The sequence below is a fragment of the Carcharodon carcharias genome, chromosome 19 (genome assembly GCF_017639515.1).
Source record: "Carcharodon carcharias isolate sCarCar2 chromosome 19, sCarCar2.pri, whole genome shotgun sequence".
Taxonomy (NCBI): Eukaryota; Metazoa; Chordata; class Chondrichthyes; order Lamniformes; family Lamnidae; genus Carcharodon; species Carcharodon carcharias.
In genome coordinates this window covers 18270931-18296422 of record NC_054485.1, presented here as the reverse complement: position 1 = coordinate 18296422, position 25492 = coordinate 18270931, and the positions used below count along the sequence as shown (strand labels likewise).

Below are 25492 nucleotides of genomic sequence, written 5' to 3'. Positions count from 1 at the left end.
CGTCACCTTAGCTCTTAATCCAATTACAGCCTGACTTCCAGTCCATAAGAAAATGTGCCAGGGTTATTACCAGAAGAAAAATATTACAATTTTTTATAGTTTTCTTGACACTATTCCGGTCTATATTTGGATCACTGAAGTACCACATTACAATTACTCTATAGTTCTTGCACTTCTCTGTAATTGCAAATTTGTTTCTCTACATCCCATTCCGCTAGTTGGTGATCGATACACTATACTGATCAATGTTGTTGCACCTTTTTCAGTCCTCATCTCTAGCCAGAGAGATTCCTTCCTTGGCCCCTCTGGAACATCCTCTCTCTCAAGTTCTGTAAGGCCATCTTTGATCAACACTGCCACTCCCCGACCACTTTTATTCCTTTCCTGTCTCTCCTAAACACCCTGTACCCCAGAATTTGTTTAAATTCATTCATGGGATGTGGGCTTCGCTGGCTGGGCCAGCATTTGTTGCCCATCCCTAGCTGCCCTTGAGAAGGTGTCGGTGAGCTGCTTTCTTGAACCGCTGCAGTCCATGTGGTGTGGGTACATCCATAGTGCTGTTAGGAAGGGAGTTCCAGGATTTTGACCCAGTGACAGTGAAGGAACAGCAATATATTTCCAAGTCAGGATGTAAGTGACTTGGAGGGGAACTTCTAGGTGGTGGTGTTCCCATCTATCTGCTGCCCTTGTCCTTCTCAATGGTAGTGGTCGTGGATTTGAAAGACGCTGTCGAAGGAGCCTTGGTGAATTCCTGTAGTGCATCTTGTAGATGGTACACACTGCTGCCAGTGTGCAACTGTGGTGGAGGGAGTGAATGTTTCTGGATGTGGTGCCAATCAAGCGGACTGCTTTATCCTGGATGGTGTCAAGCTTCTTGAGTGTTGTGGGAGATACACTCATCCAGGCAAGTGGGGAGTATTCCATCACACTCCTGACTTGTGCTTTGTAGATGGTGAACAGGCTTTGGGGAGTCAGGATGGGGGTTACTCGTCGCACTCTTCCTAGCCTCTGACCTGCTCTTGTAGCCACAGTATTTATATAGCTCGTCCAGTTCAGTTTCTGTTCAATGGTAACCCCTAGGATGTTGATAGTGGGGGGTTCAGTGATGGTAATGCCATTGAACATCAAGGGACGATGGTTGGATTCTCACGTTGGAGATGGTCATTGCCTGACACTTGTGTGATGCGACTGTTACTTGCCACTTGTCAGCCCAAGCCTGGATATTGTCCAGGTCTTGCTGCATTTGGACACAGACTGCTTCAGTGTATGAGGAGTCATGAATGATGAACATTGTGCAATCATCAGTGAACACCCCACTTCTGACTTTATAATGGAAGGTCATTGATGAAACAGCCAAAGATGGTTGGGCCGAGAACACTACCCTGAGGAATTCCTGCAGTGATGTCCTGGAGCTGAGATGACTGACCTCCAACAACCACAACGATCTTCCTTTGTGCTAGGTTTGACTCCAACCAGCAGGAGGTTTTCCCCGATTCCCATTGACTCCAGTTTTGCTAGGACTCCTTGACGCCACACTATGTCAAATGCTACCTTGATGTCGAGTGCAGTCACTTTCACCTCACCTTGGGAGTTCAGCTCTTTCGTCCATGTTTGAAACAAGACTGTAATGAGGTCAGGAGCTGAGTGGCCCTGGCTGAACCCAAACTGGGTGTCAGCGAGCAGGTTATTGCTAAGCAAGTGCTGCTTGGTAGCACTGTTGATGACTCCTTCCATTACTTTACTGATGATGGAGAGTAGACTGATAGGATGGTAATTGGCTGGGTTGGATTTGTCCTGCTTTTTGTGTACAGATCACACCTGGGCAATTTTCCACATAGCCAGGTAGATGCCAGAGTTGTAGCCGTCCTGGAACAGCTTGGCTAGGGGTGCAGCAAGTTCTGGAGCACAAGTCTTCAGTACTATTTCCGGTATATTGTCAGGGCCTGTAGCCTTTGCAGTATCCAGTGCCTTCAGCCATTTCTTGATATTACGTGGAGTGAATTGAATTAGCTGAAGACTGGCATCTGTGATGCTGGGGACCTCTGGAGGAGGCCTAGATGGATCATCTACTTGGCACTTCTGGCTGAAGATTGTGGTAAATGCTTCAGCCTTATCTTTTGCACCAATTTGCTGGGCTCCTCCATCATTGATGATGGGGATATTTGTGGAGCCTCCTCCTCCAGTGAGTTGTTTAATTGTCCACCACCATTCACGACTGGATGTCCCTTAGGAGTTGGCCAGCTTGGTCAGTGGTGGTGCTACCAAGCCACTCTGGTGGTGGACATTGAAGTACCCCACCCAGAGTTCATTCTGCCCCCTTGCCGACCTCAGTGCTTTCTCCAAGTGGTGTTCAACATGGAGGAGTATTGATTCATCAGCTAAGGGAGGAGGTACGTTGTGATCAGCAGGAGGTTTCCTTGTCCATGTTTGACCTGGTGCTATGAGATATCATGGGGTCCATTTAAAGCCCAATCTTGCCCTTCTTTAAGCCAGGTCTCTGTTATAGCAATAATATCATAATTCCATTTGCCTACCTGTGCTTGTAGTTCACTAGCCTTACTAACCACACTCAATGTATTCACATACATGCATATTAACCCTGATTTAGGCTTTTTTACTTTCCCCTTATTCTGACCCCATCTAATGACTTACTATTGCCTACTCCAATTCTATCAAACTCTCCAAGTATTCTATTTATTTTAATACTACTCTGTTATGTCCTCCTTATCAGTTAATACTTCTCTTCTTCCTACTGCCAGTTTTTCTCATCTCCACTCTGAATTTCTGCTCAGGTTCCCAACCCCCTGCCATATCCCTTTCTCTCATCGCCCCCCACCCCCATTCCCGTAAGGGGCTGAGTCAGGTTACGTTACAAAGGTGGAAATAGGCGACTTGATGATAGTGCAGTTATGTAGTTGGCAGCTCATCTCTGGGATCAAATATGACTACGAGGTTGTGAACAGTTTGGTTTCAGCCACAGACAGTTGCCAGGAAGAGGGATGAAACTGGTAGCTAGGGAGCGGACTTTTGAAGGGATCGAAGACAATGGCTTCAGTCTTTCCGATAGCTATCTGGAGGAAATTTCAGCTCACCAAGTATTGCATGCTGGACAAGCTGTCTAATAACTTAGAGACAGTAGAGGAGTTGACAAGAGGGAGTAGCGAGATAGTGCTGAATTTGGTAAGTGTGCATATGCAAACTGATGTGTTTTTGAGCGAAGTTGACAGTAGGCAGCGGGAAGAGGAGAAATTGGAGGCAGCGGGCAAGGCTAGATCCTTCGGGGATACCAGAGTAACAATGCAGGAACAGGAAGAGAAATCACTGCAGATGACACTCTGGCTATGATTAGATAGATAAAAATGGAACCAGCTAAAAGCAGCTCCACTCAACTGGACGATAAAGGTGGAGAGGTGTTAGGAAGAGGTCGGTGTGTAACATGCCAAAGGTTTCAAAACAGGTCGAGAAAGAGGATAACATTGTTTCCTCCCCTGTCCCTTTCTCTCATTCCCCCATTCCCTCTCTTTCGCACCCTAGACTTTATGTACGACTACAATAAAAAAAAATGTCCTGCTCTTTATATTGCAGCCCTCTAGTTATGAAGGCCAACACTGCAGTGGTCTTTCACATTACTTTTGATCTACCTGCATACGTTTCCGTCGCGTGCGCGGACTGCCTCTTCCCGCCTCTGTATTATCTTAACTGACAACCGAGGTTGACTAATGCTGGAGGCGGAGGCGGGATTTCCGGTGCTGTGTGTGTGTTTGAGGGATTGTGACGGGAGAAAAACACGGCGCGCGAGCGGACGGAGGCTAACGGTCAGTTGCGAGGCAACGGAGCAACGGGAGGGAAGAGTGAGGCTGCGCGGCTCTAGGGTGACATCGAGCCCCGGGGAGGGGAGGGGAGAGGAGGGGAGTGAAGGGGGTTAGGGGGTTAGGGGGGGGGGGGGTTTGTTTCGGACTGAGCCTTTTGAGTTAGAATTTTTTGGCGAGGGGCGGCGGGGCGGCGGGGGGGCGGCGGGGGGGGGGCGGGGGGCGGGTGGGGGGGGGTGGCTTTGAGGGAGATCCCATTGGGGTTTGCGACCCACCCTCACGCTCAGTCGTTGCCTTGTTGTGCTGATGACCCGAAGGCTGTGTTCAGGGTCCGGGCTGGGGCTGGGCAGTCGCTTCGGGGGTGTTCGCCTCTCCAAGCGGTTCGTCTTCCTGATCCTGCTCAGTGCCTTGGTCACCGTGTGCTTCGGGGCCATCTTCTTCCTCCCGGATTCCGTGCGCCTCCGCCGCTTCTTCTTGCTGCCCGCCGAGCCGCAGCGCATCGACAGTGCAGGAGGGAGCGGACTGGGGCTGGCACCGGGACCGGGACGGGGACGGGCAGCCCCCGCGGGCCCCCGGCACAGTCAGACGGAGGCGCACATCGGTCCCGCTCGGCGAAGGGAGGAGGACAGATTCGGAAAAGAGCCGGTGCTGGAGCGGATCCGCCAGGAGGTGACGGAAAGCGAGCACAGACTGAAGGGTTCGGAGAACGGGGCAGAGGTGCTGGAAGCCAGCAACAGCCGCTCCCCACCACTGCTGGAAGCAGGGACAGAGTCGGCAGATCAGGACGTGAGGAGCCACCGGGAGAAAGTCAAAGAGGTGAGAGTTGATGTGACCCCAAATGTAAATCGGAACTAAAAATGAAGAGGGCTAACCAAAGTTAACGATCCAAAATAAAACCCGCTGAAATACTAGCAGCAAAGATGTACATTGGTGTTAGAAGCGGTTGTGGGAACACAATGGATTCGGTCCACGTTGGAGTGTATTTATTATCGGGCCAGTTGCATTACCATTAACTTGGAGCTCTGGATGTCGTGGTATGGGAGACCCTTCATAGCTTTTCAGATAGTTGTACTGGGAAGTTGTGTCTGATTATAGTGATGGTCTAATTGCATATAATGAAAACTGGGGATATACATTAAAAGTAAAATACTGCGGTTGCTGGGAATCTGAAACAAAAACAGAAAATGCTGGAAAAACTCAGCAAGTCTGACAGCATCTGTGGAGAGAAAAAGTGTTAACGTTTGGAGTCCATTATGACCCTTCAGAGGTCCACAGATGCTGCTAGACCTGCTGAGTTTTTCCAGCATTTTCTATTTTTGTCTGGGGAAATATATTTATGTTTCAATAATCGTTGGAAGACGAAAAGCAAACAAACCTAAGAGTATTCAAAGCAGTGTGCCAATCTTTCTATTTCTTCCATTCAACAGATCCTTTCACCTCCAGCATTCTCCCTTCACCTGAACCCCTCCCTCTGGCCTCTTACTTGCTCTTGATGTTTTCTTTGAGAGCTGTTGGTGTGAAAGCCGTGGTCTTAATTTCTCTGCTCCTCGTACTCACTCCACCCTGTCTCTTTCTGAACTTGCTGCACTCTGTTCTGTCAGATCCAACCCTGACTTTGTCAAAACTGCTGACAAGTGTGATGCTATTGTTGTCTGGCATGTACCAGCCCCTATCTTGCAGAGGCTGAGCGCCAACTCTAAGACACTTCTTCCTACCTCCCCCGGACTCTGACACCACCACTGAATATCACGCCATTGTTTCCAGGACTGTCACTGACCTCATCTCCTCTGGCGATCTTCCCTCCACAGCCTCCAACTTCATAGTCCCCCAACTCTGCACAGCCTGCTTCTACCTCCCTCCAAAAGTCCACAAACAGGAATGTCCTGGTAGACCTATCGTTTCAGCCTGTTCCCACCCCACTGAACTCATTTCCTACCTTGACTCTATTTTCTCTGCCCTTGTGCAGTCTCTTCCCACCTACATTCATGATTCCTCTGATGCCCTATGTCATTTTAACAATTTCCAGTTTCCTGGCCCTGACCGCTTCCCTTTCACAATGGATGTCCAATCCCTCTACACCTCCAGCCCCCACCAAGACAGTCTGAGGGGTCTCCGCTTCTTCTTTGAACGGAGGCCTAAACAATCCCCATTCACCACCACCTCCTCTGCCTGGCTGAACTCATTCTCTCATTGAACAATTTCTCCTTTTATTTGGATGAAGTTAGACAAGTTAAAGGTGTGACCATGGGTGCCCACATGGGCCCCAGTTATGCCTGTCTTATTCTGGGGTATATGGAAAATTCCTTGTTCCAGCCCTACTTGCGCCCCCTCCCAGTTTTGAGCAGCACCGATACAGTCATCGATGCACCGGAAACCTTCTGTTTCCAGTTCATTGATGGCTGTATCGGTGCTGCTTTGTGCTCTCATCTGGATCTGGAAAAATTGATCAATTTTACTTCCAATTTCCGCCCCTCTGTCACCTTCATATGGTCCATCTCCGACACTTTCTTCTCTTCCTTGACTTCTCTGTCTCCATTTCTGGTGATAGACTGTCTACCAATATTCGTTGCAAGCCCACTGACTCCTATAGCTATCTTAACTACACCTCCTCACACCCTGCTTCCTGTAAGGACTCCATCCCATTGTCCCAATTTCTCCACCTCCATCGCATCTGTTCAGATGATGCCACCTTCCACAATAGCGTTTCTGACATGTCTTCCTTTTTCCTGAGCTGAGGTTTCCCTCCAACTTTGGTTGACAGGGCCCTCAATTGTGTCCAATTAATTTTCTGCACTTATGCCATCACCCCTTCCCACCCCTCCCAGAACCATCTCTTGTCTTCACTTTTCACCCCACCCAGCCTCCGCATTTAAAGGATTATCCTCCAGTCACCAGTTATCAGTAATGGGGACTACGAAATTACAGGATTGGCATACTAATGCAGTAATATGCTTTAGGCAAGAAAATCCACTGTCCTTAGTTGGACGTACTTGATGGCCCACTCCTTGGGTCTTAAAGGTGTGGCTGCAGAGAAAGTAGATGCATTGGTAGTGATCTTCCAAAATTCCCTAGATTCTGGAAAGGCACCAGCAGATTGGAAAGCTGCACATGTTAACACTCTACCAAACACCACCAAACACATCTTTCCCCTCACCTCCGCTGTCAGCATTCGTAGGGACCGTTCGCTCCGGGCCGTTCCTCTGTGACCCAACACCTCATCCCTTTCCCGTACAATTGCAGGAGGTGTAACACCTGTCTCTTTACCTCCTCAGCCCTCACTGTCCAAAGCCCCAAACACTCCTTTCAGGTGAAGCAGCGATTCACTTGCATTTTCAATTTAGTTTACTATATTCACTGCTCACAATGCAGTCTCCTCTACATTGAGGAGACTAAATGCAGACTGGGTAACCGCTTTGCCGAACACTTCCGTTCAGTTGGTATGCATGACCCCAACTTGTCTGGCACTTGCCATTTCAATTCACCATCTTGCTCTTATGCCCACATTTCTCTTGACCCTTGTTTTACTATTAACACGTTCAGCTAACTGAACGTTATGTCGCTATTAACACCTGCTTTAGTTTTTCATTATTATTACCACTCCTGTCATCATGTGTCCATTATATCTTTATCAAATTTCTCCTGAGCTCCTGCCTATCCCTGACCTTCTATTTTGCTCCACCCCTTCTCTTCAACAGCCTAAAACCACATTTCTACCTCTCTTCAGCTCTGAAGAAGAGTCAAATGGACTCAAAAGATTAACTCTGTTTTTCTCTCCATAGATGTTGCCAGACCTGCTGAGTTTTTCCAGAATTTTCTGTTTTTATTTCTAGTTTTCTTTGTAATTTTTATTGAGGTCGAATATGTCATTTTAGGAATAGCTCTGCCCTCTTGACCAGGAGGTGGCCACAATACCTGAAAATGGACTTCCTTCTCTGGATTCAATGCTGCACACAACTCAAACCTACGACTCCAAGTAGTTAGTTGTGCATGGTGACAGCAGCACCCTGGGCAAATGCATTGGCTTCATTAGGTGGAGGGTAGTCCTTGGGCGAATGTCCTTGAGTGATAACAAGATATTCATTTTCCTTACTAATGTACTAATATACTAATTTCACTTGTCTTGAGAGTGCATAGTCGCAAAGTTCTATGTTAGCTGAAGTCATTGGTGCTGGTGCATTAGATATTGTGGACCAACAATTGCAACAAGCCATCTGCAGCTCTCTTGCCTCTGTGTTGCCACTGTATCTTGATGAAGGAAGCCTCTCGAATGTTATTCCTCAACTCTACTCATGTACTTCATAGAATCAAGAAACAGACAACACAGAAAGAGGCCATTCGGCCCATCATCCCTGGCCTTTTGAAAGAGCAGTCATGCTTAGTTCCCATACCCCTAATTTTTGTCTGACCCTGTAAGTTGCGCATCCTCAAGTACCTGCCCAATTCCTTTTTTAAGTTATTTATGAAATTAGGATCCACCTTTTCAAGTAGTGTTCCAGATTCCAACAACTCTGTGTGAAAACAGCAACTCTCTTCTAGATCTTTTGCTGATTGTTAAGACTATGACTTATGAGCTAGAATGAATAGTTTTTCTCTACTCTGTTAGGCCACCTCTTTACCTTCTCTGCTCGAAGGAGAACAGCTCTAACTTTTGCAACTTCCCATCATGACTGAAGTCCCTCATCCCTGGTAGACATCCTCTGTACTATTTCAGAGGTCTTTACATTTTTCCTGAAGGGTGATGCTCTGAATTGTTCACGATATTGCAGAAGCCCAACCAGTGACACAGAAAAATTCATCATGACCTCTTTGCTCTTACATCCTATGCCTCTATTTATAAACCCTTTATTTGTAAACCATTTGCCTTTTAAAATACCTTATCAACTTGCTGTGTCACTTTTTAAGGATTTGTGTATCTGGATATCAAGGTTTCTCTGCTCACCTACACTTCTCAAAATCATGCCATTTTATGGTATACAGTCTTTCCATGTCACTTCTCCTGAAGTGCATCATCACCATATGTTTTTGCATATAAGACCATCAGCCATGCTTCTGCCCATTTCTTTGCCCTGTCTATGTCATCCTGAAGCCTATTCCATTCCACCTGCTGCCCTTGTCCTTCTAAGTGGTTGAGGTTGCAGATTTGAGAGATACAGTTGAAGAAGCCTTAATAGGCTTCTCTAATACATCGTGTAGATACCACAGAATACAACCATAGTGTGCTTGATGGAGAGGAATGCCTGATTAATGTGGTGGTTGGGCTGCTGATTCAGCAGGCTCTTTTGTCCTGGGAGCTTTGAGCATCTAGAGTATTGCAGCTGTATCCATCTAGGCAAACTGAGAATATACATCTCAACCTTGATTGTACCTTGTGTGTGCTGCTGGATACCCAGCCTCAGACTGCTCTCACAGTCACCAAATTATGTGGCTGGGCAAGTTGAGTTCGTAAATGTGTGACCCTCAGGGTATTGAAAGTGAGAAAGTCATAGAGAGGTGGTTAAACTCTTGTATGTAGGATGTTGTCCACCACTTTTGTGACATAAATGTTACCTGGCACTTATTGGCTCAACCCTGGATGTTATTTGTTTTGCAGCATGTGGGTGTGTGCTACTATTTTGCAAATGGGTCTGAGTACCACAATCATTAATGAACAGCTCTACTTCTGATCTCATAGGGGAAGGTCATTGATAAAACAACAAGTGCTAGAATGCTGTCCTGAAGAATTCTTGTAGCGATGTCCTGGTGCTGAAATGTTTGACCTCCAGTAACTTTAAGCATTTATAAATGTGCTAGCTATTTTTCTGGCAGCTGGAAAGTTCCCTGCTCCTGCAGATGCCCAGCTGCAGCCATCTTCCTTTGTGCTAGTTATGACTCTGGCCAGTGGAGACTTTTCTCTCTGAACATTGACTTGAGTTTTACTAGGGCTCTATGGTCCCATACCTGGTCCATTGCCCTCTTGAATCAGGGCAATCATTTAACCTCATATCTGGAATTCAGCTCTTTTATCCAAGGCTGTAATGAGATCTGGAGCTGAGTGGGCCTGCAGAAGTCCAATTGAGCATTAGTGAGCGGATTATCGGTGAGTAAGTGACACTTGATAGCACTTTGCTTATTCAGAGTAGTTTGATAAGGTAGTAATCGGCTGGCTTGTGTCTGTTCTGGTTTACTTGGAGAGGACATTGGGCAATTTTCCACGTTTTCTGGTAGATGCTAGAGTTGTAGCTGTACTGGAACAACTTGACCTGAGATGCGGCTAGTTCTGCAGCACAAACTTTGGCACTGCTGCTGGGAACATTTCAGGATCTATGACTTCTGTGTCCTGTGTCTCAGCCATTTATTGATATTGTGTGGAGTGAATTGAGTTGGCTGAAGACTGACATCTGATGTTGAGGTTTTTGGGAGATTACCAAGAAGGATCATCCAAAATTGGCACTTGGGGCTGAAGATGGTTGCAAACGCTTCAGCCTTGTCATTTGAACTCCCATGCTGGGCTCCGCAATCATTGAGGATAGGATGCTCATGGAGTCTTTTCTTTCTGTTACTTGTTTAATTGTCCATGGCCACTCAATACAGCAGGACTTCAGATCTTTGTCTTGATCCATTGGTTGTTTAATTCTCTCTATAGCATGCTACTTCTGTTTAGAATGCATATCATTGATTGTTTGTAGCTTTATCAGGTTAGCGCTTCATTTTTAAAGTATACCGGGCATTGTTCCTGGCTCTTCTACATGGCTTATTGAACCAGGATTGATCACCTGATTTGTTGATGGAGTGAGGAATTTGCCAGGCTATAGATTACACATTGTAGCAGAAAAGAATTGTGCTCCTCATGCTGGCTCATAGTGTCTCATGGGTGGCTTATTTTGAGCTGCCAACCTCTTGCCTAATCTGTCCTATTGGGTGCAGTGGTAGTGCATAGTGAAAACAGGACTTCATCTCCAAAGGGACAGTGTGATGGTGTTACGGACACCTGTGACAGGTAGATTGGTGAGGACGAGTACAAATAAATTATTTACTTGTGTTGGTTCACTTACTATCTTTTGCAAGTCCAGACTGACAGCTATGTTCTTTAAGTTTCTGCCTGCCAGTGGTGATGATACTACAGAGCCATTCTTGATGATGGGATGTTGAGTTTCCCCCACTCTGAGTATATTCTGTGCCCTTGCTATATTTATTGTCCTCCAAGTGGTATTCAACATGGAGGCCCACTGATGCATCAGCTGAGGGATGGCGGTAGCAATCATCAGCAGGAAGCTTAATCTGAAACCATAAGACATGAGCTATGGATTTCCAGGGTCACACCCACTCAACATTGAAGAAGTATTTAGATGAGCACTTGAAAGGCCATAGCGTACAAGGCTATGGGCCAGATGCTAGAAAATGGGATTAGAATAGATAGGTGCTTGATGGCTGGCATGGACACGATGGGCCGAAGGGCCTGTTTCTGCGGTGTGTAACTCTATGATTCTAACTATGTTCCCATCTCTGGGCCTGCCATCGTATCGGACATTCCCAGGATAGGTGTTGAGAGATGTTGGCTGGTAGTCATGCTCACAAAGTCAATCATATCTGTCAGGCTGTTGCTTGAATATTCTGTAGAACAATGCTCTCAACTTAAGTATCAGTTCCCAGATGTTAGTGAAGTGGACTTTGCTTGGTCGACTGGGTGTGCCTTGCTGTACCCGAATTTTATGGTGGTTTTTGTTATGGCAGTTTTTGAAATGGACTAACAAACCGCTGCATTGTACAGAGGGTAGTTAAGAATCAACTACATTGATGTGGACCTGGAGTCATGCAAAGGCCAGACCGGATTAGGGCTGACTTCCCTAAAGGACAGCAGTGAACCAATTGGGTTTTTACAATAATCTTGATAGTTTAATGGTCACTTTTAATGATGCCAGCTTTTTATTTCAGAATTGGAGCTGAATTGAAACTCTCAAACTGCTATAGTAGGATCTGAATTTGTGTTCTCTGGATTATTAGTCCATGACTCAGTTCAGTAATGTAAGAACTATGCTACTGTACCCATTTCAGTAAACCTGAAGTGTTAACTCTGCTGCTTTCTCCACAAGTGTTTCCAGCATCCTCTAGGTTTTGGATGCATGTTTCATTTCACTTATTTCTCTCATTCTTATTGTTTTTGTTTCATGCTGATACTGCTCCAGTCATCTTATCATCTCCTGTGCTGGAAAAACTCAGCAGGCCTGGCAGCATCTGTAGCGAGAGATAGAGTTAACGCTTCAAGCTCAATGTGACTCCTTTGGAATTGAAGAGAGGCAAAAATGTGATGGGTTTCATGGTTGTTGAAAAAGGGGAAGGTCAGGTGGAACAAAAAGGGAATCTCAGGGATAAGTTAGAGGACAGGGGAGATTAAATTGCAAAGATGTCATGGAACAAAAGGCAAAGAGAGTGGGAATGGTAGTAGTAAAAGAACAAAGCATTGGTCCAGAATAGGTGTTAATAGCAGAATAAGGTCAGTGCTGTCTGAAAGCAAAACATGAGATCAAGATGCAGACTTGCTCTAGGGGAAAAAAAATACAAAATGGAGGATAGAGTTCATGGTCCAAAGCTGTTGAACTCACTGTTGAGTCCAGAAGGCTGTAAAGTGCCTAATCGGAAGATGAGGTGCTGTTCCTCCAGTTTGCATTGGGCTTCTCGGGAACATTGCAGCAAGCCGAAGAGCATGAGAGCAAGGTGGTGAATTGAAATGGCAAGCGACAGGAAGATTGGAGTCATGCTTACTGACAGAATGGAGGTGTTCTGGAAAGCGGTCAGCCAGTCTACGTTTGACCTCCCCAGTGTAGAGCAGGCTGCATTGTGAGCAGCGAATACAATAGACTAAGTTGAAAGATGTACAAGTAAATAATCCCTGCTTCACCTGGAAGGTGTGTTTGGGGTCTTGGACAGTGAGGTGGGGAGGATATAAAGGGGCAGGTGTTACACTTCCTGTAACTGCATAGGAAAGTGCCATGGGAAGGGGATGAGGTGTTGGAGGTGATGTAGGAGTGTACCAGGGTGTCACAGAGGGAACGGTCCCTTTGGAATGCTGATGTGGAAGGAGATTGTGTTTGGCAGGGCATCATGCTAGAGTTGGCATGAATGATGGAGGATAATCCTTTGAATGCGGAGGCTGGCGGGGTGGAAAGTGAGGACAAGGGGAGCCTTATCATGGTTCTGGGAGACGTGGGAAATAGGTCGGATACAGTAGAGGGCCCTGTCAACCACAGCGAGGGAGAATCCTCAGTTGAGGAAAAAGGAAGTGCTTTTGTGGAAGGTAACATCACCAGAACAGATGCGACGAAGATGCGTTTATTTAGTTGCATTTAATACAATATATTGGCCTTGTCTGGGTACAATGCTGATTCAAAAGAATGGCACTGGGACTTAAAACATTATGTGGAAAATTGGATAATCTTGACATGTTCCTTTTGGGTTTAAAAGGTTGAAGGGTGATATAACTGAGGTGTTCAAAATGATAGAGGTTTGATTGTGAAACTATTTCCTCTGGTGGCAGAATCAAGAACAAGTGTGCGCAATCTTAAAATTAGAGCTAGGCTAGTTAAGAGCGAAATTGAGAAGCACTTTTTTCCACACAGACTGGTGGAACTCTTTCAATTCCCTGTACCCACCCCCAATCAAAAAGCTATGGATGCTGAGTTATTTGAAATTTTCAAGTAAGTGAGCAATGGATTTTTCTCGGGTAAGGGTGTTAAAGGGTATGGAGAAAAAAACAGGCAAATAGATTTGAGATAGGGGTCAATCATGATCTGTTGAATGGTAGAACAAACTTAAGAGGCTCCTTTTCCAGGATCTTATTTTTATTCATTTTTCCAGGGTGTGTTTCATGAAGTATGTTTAATAATTATTTCTTATCAACAGTACTGTGTTCCTTTAAGTCTATTTGAAGTTAGCTAATTACTAAGTAAATTTGTTCTTGTAAAGGAGGCAGAATAGAATCTAATTAACTGTGTAACAGATTAAACCTGATTGACCTGAGCCAGGATTAGCATAACTATGCAGATACTTGTAACAAAGTAAACTAAATTCATTGATTGCTCTTTTATATTCATCTTGTAGTATTAAGGCAAATTGTGCAATTTACCAATTCAAGTTGATTTGGGAATCTGTCGTCAAAATAAGGAAAAGCAATACATTTCAGTAATACAAGAGCAAATTACTGCAGATGCTGGAAATTTGAAATAAAAATAGAAAATGCTGGAAATACCCATATGTCTGGCAGCATCTGTAGAGAGAGGAACAGAGTTAATGGACTGGATTTTAGGCTCCCCAACAGCAGATTTGAAGGCAGGGGGACATGTAAAATCCAGAGGTCAGCTTGCCTGTAGCCTATTTGCCCGCTTCTGCTCCCACTGCAAATTTACAACTGGCAGAGGTGGCACCAGTGGCCCGGCCGCCAGTGGGGCAATTTTTAGCCGGGGGGTGGAGTTGGGGGTGTTGAGGGAGGCAGGTGGGTGGGGTTGGGGTGGGAAATCTAGCATCTCGTATAATTCAGCCCAATGTTTCAGGTCGGCGATCCTTTGTCAGAAATGGGAGTTTTATGAGGTGTAATAGTTTTTAAGTTAGACAGGGAAATGGGGGTGTGGGTGTGGGAGAAAGAGAAAAAAAGAAAGGATGATAGGATGGAAGGCTGGAGAGATTAAAATGACAAAAGAGATGGTGGTGAAAGGCAAATGGGAAAAGTAATGGGGCAAGTAAAGAAACAAAGGTGTGTTTAGAGAGGGTGTAAATGGGAAGACAGAATCACCACCAACAGCTGATGTCCAAGAAAGGGGGCAGAGGTTTTGAATGGAAATTGTTGAACTCAATATTGATTCCGAAAGGCTGTAAAGTGACTAGTTGAGAGATGAGATGCTGTTCCTCAAGCTGTATATTAATTCAGTCTTCGATTGAATTGTGAAGTATTTCGCTGATTATTTCTCCAGGTTGCATGTCTGTATGCACAACATGACTGCTAGTTGAGGAACTAGAGGAGTATTTAGTGAGAAGATTGAACATCTGAAATTAATCTTCAAATGTTGCAATATTTTTCTATGTTGAAATTCAATGTATTGGAATTCTGTTTAGAATTTAATTCAGTGAAAATTTCCTTTGTAGACAGGGGCATTTAGTTTAAAATAAATCATCTTGTCATCATCTGCTTTAGCTTGCTGGACGTCTTGCGGGTTTAGACCTGTTACATTGGCTAACATTTCATCATCTGCCAGCTTTTTGTTGGCAGCTTCTTGGTTGTTGATTTCCAGCCATGCTTTCTTATCATTATCTAATTCGGCTCCCAAGTGTGAACCTGGAGTTGTTTAAATTGTGGGCATTGAATCTCTCATAGTCCACACTTAGAAATTCACTTTCATTTATTTGTTCTTGATTGAAGCCTTCGAATCATCTTGTTGCTTTTAGTTTCTGTCTTGAATGTAACACATTGTGCATGTTTCCAAGAGTTTTAGATAGTTGATTTATCACTTTTTGCAAGCCAAAGGCGCATATGTACATTCCCTTTTTCCCTTTCAGTTTCTTCAGGCAAGATGTCACGTCGTCTTTACTATCTATCAGTTCTCTTCTGCTGAAGATTGATGTGATGCCTCGGTCAATTTTTGAAGTTGTGTTTTTCAGCAGTTAGATGCATTTGGTATTTGCATCTTGTGTTACCAGATTCTCTGAGGGTGGATGTGCAGAACGAACAGTTGTCAAGTAGCAAGATGACCTTCTTTGGTAAAAACAAAAAAACTGCGGATGCTGGAAATCCAAAACAAAAACAGAATTGCTTTGAAAAACTCAGCAGGTCTGGCAGCATCGGCGGAGAAGAAAAGAGTTGACGTTTCGAGTCCTCATGACCCTTCGACAGAACTTGAGTTCGAGTCCAAGAAAGAGTTGAAATATAAGCTGGTTTAAGGTGTGTGTGTGGGGGGCGGAGAGATAGAGAGAGAGGTGGAGGGGTGGGGGGGGGTTGTGGTTGTAGGGACAAACAAGCAATGATAGAAGCAGATCATCAAAAGATGTCAACGACAATAGTACAATAGAACACATAGGTGTTAAAGTTAAAGTTGGTGATATTATTTAAACGAATGCGCTAATTAAGAATGGATGGTAGGGCACTCAAGGTATAGCTCTAGTGGGGTTTTTTTTAATTTTTTTAAATAATGGAAATAGGTGGGAAAAGGAAAATCTTTATAATTTATTGGAAAAAAAAAGGAAGGGGGAAACAGAAAGGGGGTGGGGATGGGGGAGGGAGCTCACGACCTAAAGTTGTTGAATTCAATATTCAGTCCGGATGGCTGTAAAGTGCCTAGTCGGAAGATGAGGTGTTGTTCCTCCAGTTTGTGTTGGGCTTCACTGGAGCAATGCAGCAAGCCAAGGACAGACATGTGGGCAAGAGAGCAGGGTGGAGTGTTGAAATGGCAAGCGACAGGGAGGTTTGGGTCATTCTTGGGAACAGAGCGCAGGTGTTCTGCAAAGCGGTCGCCCAGTTTACGTTTGGTCTCTCCAATGTAGAGGAGACCACATTGGGAGCAACGAATGCAGTAGACTAAGTTGGGGGAAATGCAAGTGAAATGCTGCTTCACTTGAAAGGAGTGTTTGGGTCCTTGGACGGTGAGGAGAGAGGAAGTGAAGGGGCAGGTGTTGCATCTTTTGTGTGGGCATGGGGTGGTGCCATAGGAGGGGGTTGAGGAGTAGGGGGTGATGGAGGAGTGGACCAGGGTGTCCCGGAGGGAGCGATCCCTACGGAATGCCGATAAGGGGGGTGAAGGGAAGATGTGTTTGGTGGTGGCATCATGCTGGAGTTGGCGGAAATGGTGGAGGATGATCCTTTGAATGCGGAGGCTGGTGGGGTGATAAGTGAGGACAAGGGGGACCCTATCATGTTTCTGGGAGGGAGGAGAAGGCGTGAGGGCGGATGCGCGGGAGATGGGCCGGACACGGTTGAGGGCCCTGTCAACGACCGTGGGTGGAAAACCTCGGTTAAGGAAGAAGGAGGACATGTCAGAGGAACTGTTTTTGAATGTAGCATCATCGGAACAGATGCGACGGAGGAGAAGGAACTGAGAGAATGGGATGGAGTCCTTACAGGAAGCGGGGTGTGAGGAGCTGTAGTCGAGATAGCTGTGGGAGTCGGTGGGTTTGTAATGGATATTGGTGGACAGTCTATCACCAGAGATTGAGACAGAGAGGTCAAGGAAGGGAAGGGAAGTGTCAGAGATGGACCACGTGAAAATGATGGAGGGGTGGAGATTGGAAGCAAAATTAATAAATTTTTCCAAGTCCCGACGAGAGCATGAAGGGGCACCGAAGTAATCATCGATGTACCGGAGAAAGAGTTGTGGAAGGGGGCCGGAGTAGGACTGCAACAAGGAATGTTCCACATACCCCATAAAGAGACAGGCATAGCTGGGGCCCATGCGGGTACCCATAGCCACACCTTTTATTTGGAGGAAGTGAGAGGAGTTGAAGGAGAAATTGTTCAGCGTGAGAACAAGTTCAGCCAGACGGAGGAGAGTAGTGGTGGATGGGGATTGTTTGGGCCTCTGTTCGAGGAAGAAGCTAAGGGCCCTCAGACCATCCTGGTGGGGGATGGAGGTGTAGAGGGATTGGACGTCCATGGTGAAGAGGAAGTGGTTGGGGCCAGGGAACTGGAAATTGTTGATGTGACGTAAGGTGTCAGAGGAATCACGGATGTAGGTGGGAAGGGACTGGACAAGGGGAGAGAGAAGGGAGTCAAGATAACGAGAAATGAGTTCTGTGGGGCAGGAGCAAGCTCTCTCCTCACTGTCCAAGGATCCAAACACTCCTTTCAAGTGAAGCAGCATTTCACTTGCATTTCCCCCAACTTAGTCTACTGCATTCGTTGCTCCCAATGCTCCTCTACATTGGAGAGACCAAACGTAAACTGGGCGACCGCTTTGCAGAACACCTGCGGTCTGTCCGCAAGAATGACCCAAACCTCCCTGTCGCTTGCCATTTTAACACTGCACCCTGCTCTCTTGCCCACATGTCTGTCCTTGGCTTGCTGCATTGCTCCAGTGAAGCCCAACACAAACTGGAGGAACAACACCTCATCTTCCGACTAGGCACTTTACAGCCATCCGGACTGAATATTGAATTCAACAACTTTAGGTCGTGAGCTCCCTCCCCCATCCCCACCCCCTTTCTGTTTCCCCCTTCCTTTTTTTTCCAATAAATTATAAAGATTTTCCTTTTCCCACCTATTTCCATTATTTAAAAAAAAAACCCCACTAGAGCTATACCTTGAGTGCCCTACCATCCATTCTTAATTAGCACATTCGTTTAGATAATATCACCAACTTTAACTTTAACACCTATGTGTTCTATTGTACTATTGTCGTTGACATCTTTTGATGATCTGCTTCTATCATTGCTTGTTTGTCCCTACAACCACACCCCCCCCCTTCCACCTCTCTCTCTCTATCTCTCCGCCCCCCACACACACACCTTAAACCAGCTTATATTTCAACTCTTTCTTGGACTCACTCAAGTTCTGTCGAAGGGTCATGAGGACTTGAAACGTCAACTCTTTTCTTCTCCGCCGATGCTGCCAGACCTGTTGAGTTTTTCCAGGTAATTCTGTTTTTGTTTTGGACCTTCTTTGGTAGTTTGTTTTGTCTGAGATGTTTTCTGACATTTGGTATGAATTCATGATGGAACCAGTCTTTGAAAATTGGTGAAGCCATCTGGACTTTGGTGTTATTTGAGTATTGGCATTGTAGTAATTTTAGGTTCAGATGATGGAAGCAGTGTGATTTAATGAGTTTTCCAACGAATAGTGGTGTCAGCTTGTATCAACCAGTTTTGTTTCAGCTAAAGAGCACACTCAACCTTGTCTTTGTTTGTTTAAATCTGATGTTTTATTGGTTTTGTTTCTTGTCATCTTTGCTAACAATTTATCATATACAGCCTTCTCATTGCAGTGGTAGATTTATTTTTTGGTGAATCCTCCTTCATCCAGAACCATCTTTAATTCAGCAGGGAAAGAAGCTGTGACTGGATCTTTTCAAAATGGATGCTAGTGTAGTGCCTTCCCAGATCTGGTCAATGATATCCAGTTTCTCTGCAATGGTTTAAGATTTTCTCTTTTGTGATTCACTAGACATTATTTTATGGTGATCATCTATGTATCAGTGCAAGTACAGATGGTACTATCCTAAATTTGACCCATTTTTTATGCAGAGAAAAACAGCGTTCAGTTACAGTGGAAACATTTCACTGGATAAGCCCTTTATTTAGTCACTCGGCTGCCGTGTCATTGGCTAGTTTTAAACCTAATTGTGTTTTATTAAAAATTTATTAAAATAGCAATGAAAGAGTAACTGATAATCCAGCAGTTAATAAAGAACTGATTTCTGAATATTAAATATATATTTAAATTCATTTTTCCGTATAAAGTGTGACTTGAAATTAAGAAGTTTGACGGTTTAATTTTGTTGAATTGTTTGTTTGGTGATTAAACCTAAATGAAAATTTTAGGGCCTAACACAAAGACTTGCATTATACTAAGCTTGCTCTGTCTTGAATCCCATTATTCCTGGGCCCCAGTGTATTCAGCCGCTTTATTTTACAGCCAGAAACACAGGGCTACAGGTATAATCAAATCATAATTTAATACCACTAACTTTCGTGGATATGATGAAAGGCCGGAACCCTTAACTCTACCTTCCTCTCCATAGTTGCTACATGACCTGCTCAGTGTTTCTAGCATTTTCTGTTTTTAGTTCAGATTTTGTACTTGCAGTATTTTGCTTTATCGTTAAGTTTTCTGTTCCTTTCTCATGAACAAAATTTTTTTTTCTTTTTAAAGAAACGTGCTACAATATATCTAATAGAGAGTTCACATAACATTTTCTTCTTGGTGTCACCCCTGATCTGACCAGCTGTCTGTAGTCCTAGTTGATGCACTCTCTTAAACAGGGGAATGAATCTGTTTGCCTACTAAGAATGTGATATCTTCCACAAACTGATCATTCTAACTTTAATACGTAACCTCCTCTCCCCTTTTTCCACCACCCGATCTCTCATCCTTTTGCAGCTATGGTAACTTCAATTACCGGAATGCTGAATTTTAACTTGAAGGTAACATTTTTAATTTAAGTCACGCCAAGGTTACCTATGTGACAAATAGGTCAGAAATCTTAATGTGCAATGAACTTCTCGAAGATTATATTCTTGCGAATAAAATAACTGCATTACTGGTACAGGACTGTTCCGGCTACTACCTATACAACTACATGACTAGTGTCTGATGTGTAAACAATGATGTCCATAAGACATGTTTTCTCATTTCAACTGAAATCCATGAATAGGAGATTATTTGAGCCAGAAGCACCAAAATATGCAACTAAAAAAACATTTGTTGGACTCCTTCGACTCATGCTAAAAATTTACCTTTACAAAAGCAGCTAACTAAAAATTTAAGAAAACAAATTTAATGGGTACTTTGGCACATTGAATCCAATGGTTGTATGGAATTTGACTTTTTTCCTTGGCCCCTGAAGGTAATGGATCACATTTGAGGATCAATGCACCATTGCAGTGTACATTAATCAACCATAAACTACTTGTGTTGCACAAAAAAAATTGATTTCACCAGCACAATAATTATAGAATACTTGTTCTAGCCATACCTGTTCCTAGTTTCTTGTACTTAAAGATGATGTTTGCCTTATTTTCAAAAACAATAACTAATCCAGTGGTAACTACTCCTGATGGGAATTTATTCTATGTCCACAAAAATGAGGAAACATTTTTGTTTCTCTGATTTTACTTGTGTCTAATAGTCATATAGTTTTGTGATCAAGTTAATTTTAATTAACTTGTTTACACTTAGATTGTCCGCAAATATATGCAGTACTGTATGATCTCTAAACAAAATAAAATCTACTTCTGTGTGTCTTGCTTAATAAGTTAAAGCCCTTGGGCCAGAACCTGAACATCTTTGTTCTAAAACATTCAAGGAGCACTGAAGTAGGAAAAAAGTGCTGATGGGTGGCATCTTTAATTAAAGATTCCATTACAGCACTAGAATATAGGGATGGTGCAAAATTTGAGTTGAGGAAATTAAAGTTAAGGAAGAAGAATGGAACTTTAACTCTAGAAGTATATTATGGACTGCCAAATAGTGCAAAGGAGATAGATGAATTACAGAAAAATGCAAGATCAGCAGAGTCATTATAATCAGCATCTTTACTTATAAATTGAGGTATTAGAGAAACTGGGACTCTTTTCATAGAGGAGATTTAAGATGATATCTGATAGATGTATTCTAAATTAGGAAGGTTTTTGACAAAAATTGGAAAATCTGTTTCCAGTAGTTGAATTGCGAGCTCAAAGGCGTAATTTTCAGATCATCAAAAGAATAAAGCACAGAGTCGTTTAGGGTATACAATGTGCCACCACACACACACACACACACACACACACACACACACACACACACAAACACCCCCCCCCCCCCCCCCCCCCCCCCCCATGTGCCTGTGCCATTTAAATTCGGAGGGCACAGTGATGTAAGCAAACCAACAGCAAAGTGGATCAAGTGCCAGTAGGGGAACAGTGATCATAGTATCATAAGGTTTAGATTAGCTATGAAAAAACCAGGAGGAATTTAGCATAAAAATGCTTAATTGGAGGAGGGCTAATTTCAGTGGGTTGAGAATGGACCTGTTCCTGGTAAACTGGAATGAAAATTTGGCAAAACGAATGGAACAATAGGCTGCTGTTAAAGAGGAGGTGGCTTGGGTAAAATTGAAGTACTTACCCACAAGGGGGAAAGGAGAACAACCAAAGCCAGAACTCACTGGATAACAAAATACAGGAGATTAAAAGTGTACGTGCGTTAGTTATTAACTATGGCAGCCCTTCTCAGCAGTGCCTCACTGCCTGGTTCTCTCTGAAGCCACCATAACAAGCACCTGGAGAAGAGATTTAAACAACAACAGCTGCATCTTTGTCACTGTTGGTAAATTCACAACTTTCAAAATTGCAAATAAACATTAAGGAAGCCTTTTTTCTTAATAGTCATTTTAAATATTACCTTGATAATATTTAGACTGAAATGAACAAGTAGATCTAAGTGGTCAGACCCCTTGTTGAAATTCTTTGCCATTGTGATATTTTTGGTTGAGCAAGATGCAAGTAAGCATTTCAGGACTAAAGGTGAAAATTTCTTGAACAAATCAAATAATTATAATACGAGTTGTAAAATGCGAAACTACTTTGGCCATATCTCTCATATCCTGTAGATCAGGAGATCTATTTTTCTAAAGTAATAGAAAAAAACGCACGATTGTAACTTTTGATTTTAAACTTTGAATATTTTGAAGTTCATGATTGTCAGAACTAATTGTGAAAACTACATTGAGTACTTGTTAATTGTTTATACACTTGGGATTGTTAAGATAACCAAGTAATGAGCACTTGTGTATTAGAATCCTGGTTTCTTTTGCAGCTTGATTCCATTATGTGCATGAAGCACAGAAAGACAATTCTGGTGTGCACAACACAGTTGAAATGGAATTCCCATACAAGCAATTATAAACTCCTAGTAATGTCCTTTGTTTTATTCTGGTGACTGGGATTCCTTCTGTGGAAATGTATTTCTACAAAGAACTTTTCTATCTCGGCTGCTGTAGTGCAAGTATTAGCAAATGTAATTATGGTGTCAGATCAGACTATAGAGGGAGAAATGGAGGCAGTGAATTGAAGCAGCTGAAAAAAGGCTGTTCAAAGTGGGAATATGTAGCAGATCAATAGGAGTGAGGGCAATATTCCCGAGCAGGGGAAGAAGCAGAATAAAGTTATGGGTGGAACTGCTGAAATCAGAGTTTGGGCAAAGGGGCAGACAGGGCCCAGCAGGAGGGATGCTAATGATATGGAAACATACTGTGGAGGCCACGGAGGTGGGAATTGAATGGCCTATAACTAGTCAATACGGAATTATGAAAAGAAAAATTTAAACATTAAAAATTATAATTCATTTTCAAAATAAAAGCTTATCTAAGTTTACTAACAGGTGTGATGCTTTGAACGGGGAATAACAACTCCCTGATTTGCTAGTGCTGTTTTGTGGCCTGGTTGTGCAGTTAGAATGTGACATTTACATAAGCAGACCCATTATAAACAAGAATATAGTGATATATCATGGGGAAAAGCTGGATAGGTTTGTATTTAGGAAGTACTGTGATCAGATTAAAGATTTATTTATAAAAATCTATTTAACTGTTTATCAAAGAAGAGAATTTTGCCGAAACTACAGTAGATGAGGATGTTGTTGGGATAGTGGATAATAAAATAAAGAGGTACTTGAAAGGCTGACATGTCTTAAAGTGGATAATTTAATTTGTCCAGATGGAATGCATCCTATGTTGCTGAGGGAAGTACAGATAAAAATTGCAGAGGTGTTGGCCACAGTCTTCCAATCTTCCTTTGTTATGGCAGGCAGATGGTAAATGTTAAGTTGCTCAAATCTCAGAGGTAAGCTTGAAGCAGCTGCCACAACTACTTGCAATTTGTATTTATGTTGAGATGTGGGGCTTTGAATTCAGTTTGAAGAAGGCCACCAAGGCTTAGAGGTTTTTTGCAAAACTAAATTAAACATTTATTAATAAAAGATTATAAGCCCGTGCATATGTCTACAAATTGCTGCTATAATAACTTCTAAATCCCCTAATTAATCTAACTCCCAGTTACACCTCCGTTAAGGCAACAGTAAAATGCAAAGATTTAAACAGACCCAGGCAAAGCACACGCCCTACACAGTCGAATTCAGAGTGAGTTTTTCCTCAGCTTTGGTTCCTTGTAGACAGCAACTTGAGGCTTTTCACACTTGTGTTAAATCTTAAAAATGCCTTCCCTTGCACACAGCCTTCTCTCCTTTAGACATATTTTCCCCTTTGAATGCAAATTCCTGTTATTTCATTGTCTTTGGACTTTACCTCTCTGATAAAAATCTATCATAGTACCAATTTTACAAGTAATCTTTGGGAAAAATAAGCATATTGTTTCTTAACTTCCGATGGCGAGGTGTAACATTTCACCCCATATTTTGAATTCAAGCTACTCTGGATTATTTAAAAATGCAGATGCTCTTTTTACACCTTACATTCTAAAACTTCACCTGTGTTTACCTATTTAGCATTTCAAACCTAGATCCTCTTCTTACGTCAAAGTCTTCAGACCAGCTATCCTTAATTAAGTCTCTCCCCCCCACCCACACACACACCACACACACACAGTCACACACACACAGGCCCCGCTATTACCCTACTTTACAATAAATTCCAAATAATATTATGAAAATTATAACATCTTCCTGACATCCTTAGATACAAGTGGTTCCAGCTGACTGGAGGATTATAAACATTACATCCTTGTACAAAAAAAAAGAGAAGGATAAATTTGAAAATTACAGCCCAATCAATTTACTGTCAGTAGTTGGGAAGATTTTATAAAGAATAATCCAGGAAAAACTGAACAGCCACTTGAACAAGTGTAGACTACTAAAGAAGAGCCAGCAGGCGTTTGTGAAGGGCAAATCATGTTTGACTAACTTGTTTGAGTTTTTTGATGAGCTAACAGAGTGGATGAGGACAGTGCAGTTGCTGATGTGTATATGGACTTTCCAAAGGCATTTGATAAAGTACCATATAATAGGCTTGTTAACAAAATTGAAACTCAATATAAAAAGGGCAGGAGCAGCATAGATACAAAATGGGTTTAATGGACAGAAAATAGTGTTGTAGTGAATGGCTGTTTATTGTGGGCATATAAGAACAGGGCATTTAGCCACTTGAGCCTGTTTCACCATTCAACGAGCGCATAGTTGTTCTGTGATCTAATTTCACATATCTGCCTTTGTCTTCTACCTTTAATACCCGTGGATAACAAAAACCCATCAATCTCAGAGTTAAAATTAACAGTTAACGTTACATTAATTGCTGTTTGCAGAAGAGAGTTCCAAACCTTTAAAACCTCTTAATTTCACTGCTGAAAGAGCTGGTGTTAATTTTAGACTTACTGCCACCAGCCGCCACCGCCCCCCCACCCCCCAACAAGAAAAGTCCTAGGATCCCCAACCAGGGAAATAGTTTCTATCTATTGTATCTGTTCCCCCAGATGTCTTGAAACCTTTATAGAGACACCCATTAACCTTCACAATTCTGTGAAATATACAATCTTAGATGACTCTCCTCATAATTTAAACCACGGAGGCTGAGTATCATTCTGATAAATCTATGCTGCCATGTGTCCTCACGTGCCAGTATTTGCTTCCTGAGCTTTAATGCTCAGAACTGCTTACAGTACTCCAGCACTTTGTATAGCTGCAGCATGAGCTCTACCCTCTTGTATTTTGGTCCTCTAGATAGAAAGGCCAGTATCCAGGCCTTTGATTATTTTCTGTGCCTGCTCATGACATTTTAATGATGTATGTACATGGACCTTTCAGTCTCTGGACCTCCGAGGTTTCTAGCTTCTCACCATTTAGAAAGTACTCTGCTCTATCCTTTGTAGGTCCAAAATGAATTATTTTGCTTTTGCTGACATTGAAATTCATTTGGCACAGCTTTGTCCATTGATATTGATATTGTTTTGTAACATAATACATCCATCTTCACTGCTTACAAAACCTCCTATCTACGTATTATTGGCAAATTTGGATATGG

The 25492-nt window shown here is 43.2% G+C and overlaps 1 protein-coding gene across 1 annotated transcript in view; it reads left to right on the top strand.

The window, feature by feature from the left end:
• The first annotated feature begins 4064 nt into the window (after positions 1–4064).
• The window catches only part of LOC121291459 (mannosyl-oligosaccharide 1,2-alpha-mannosidase IA-like), a 145403-nt gene continuing 123975 nt past the window's right edge, over positions 4065–25492 (top strand). Inside the window, exon 1 of the mRNA XM_041212665.1 lies at positions 4065–4625. Coding sequence (XP_041068599.1) covers positions 4116–4625 — 510 coding nt within the window. The 5' untranslated portion in view covers positions 4065–4115. The remainder of the gene's footprint in view (positions 4626–25492) is intronic.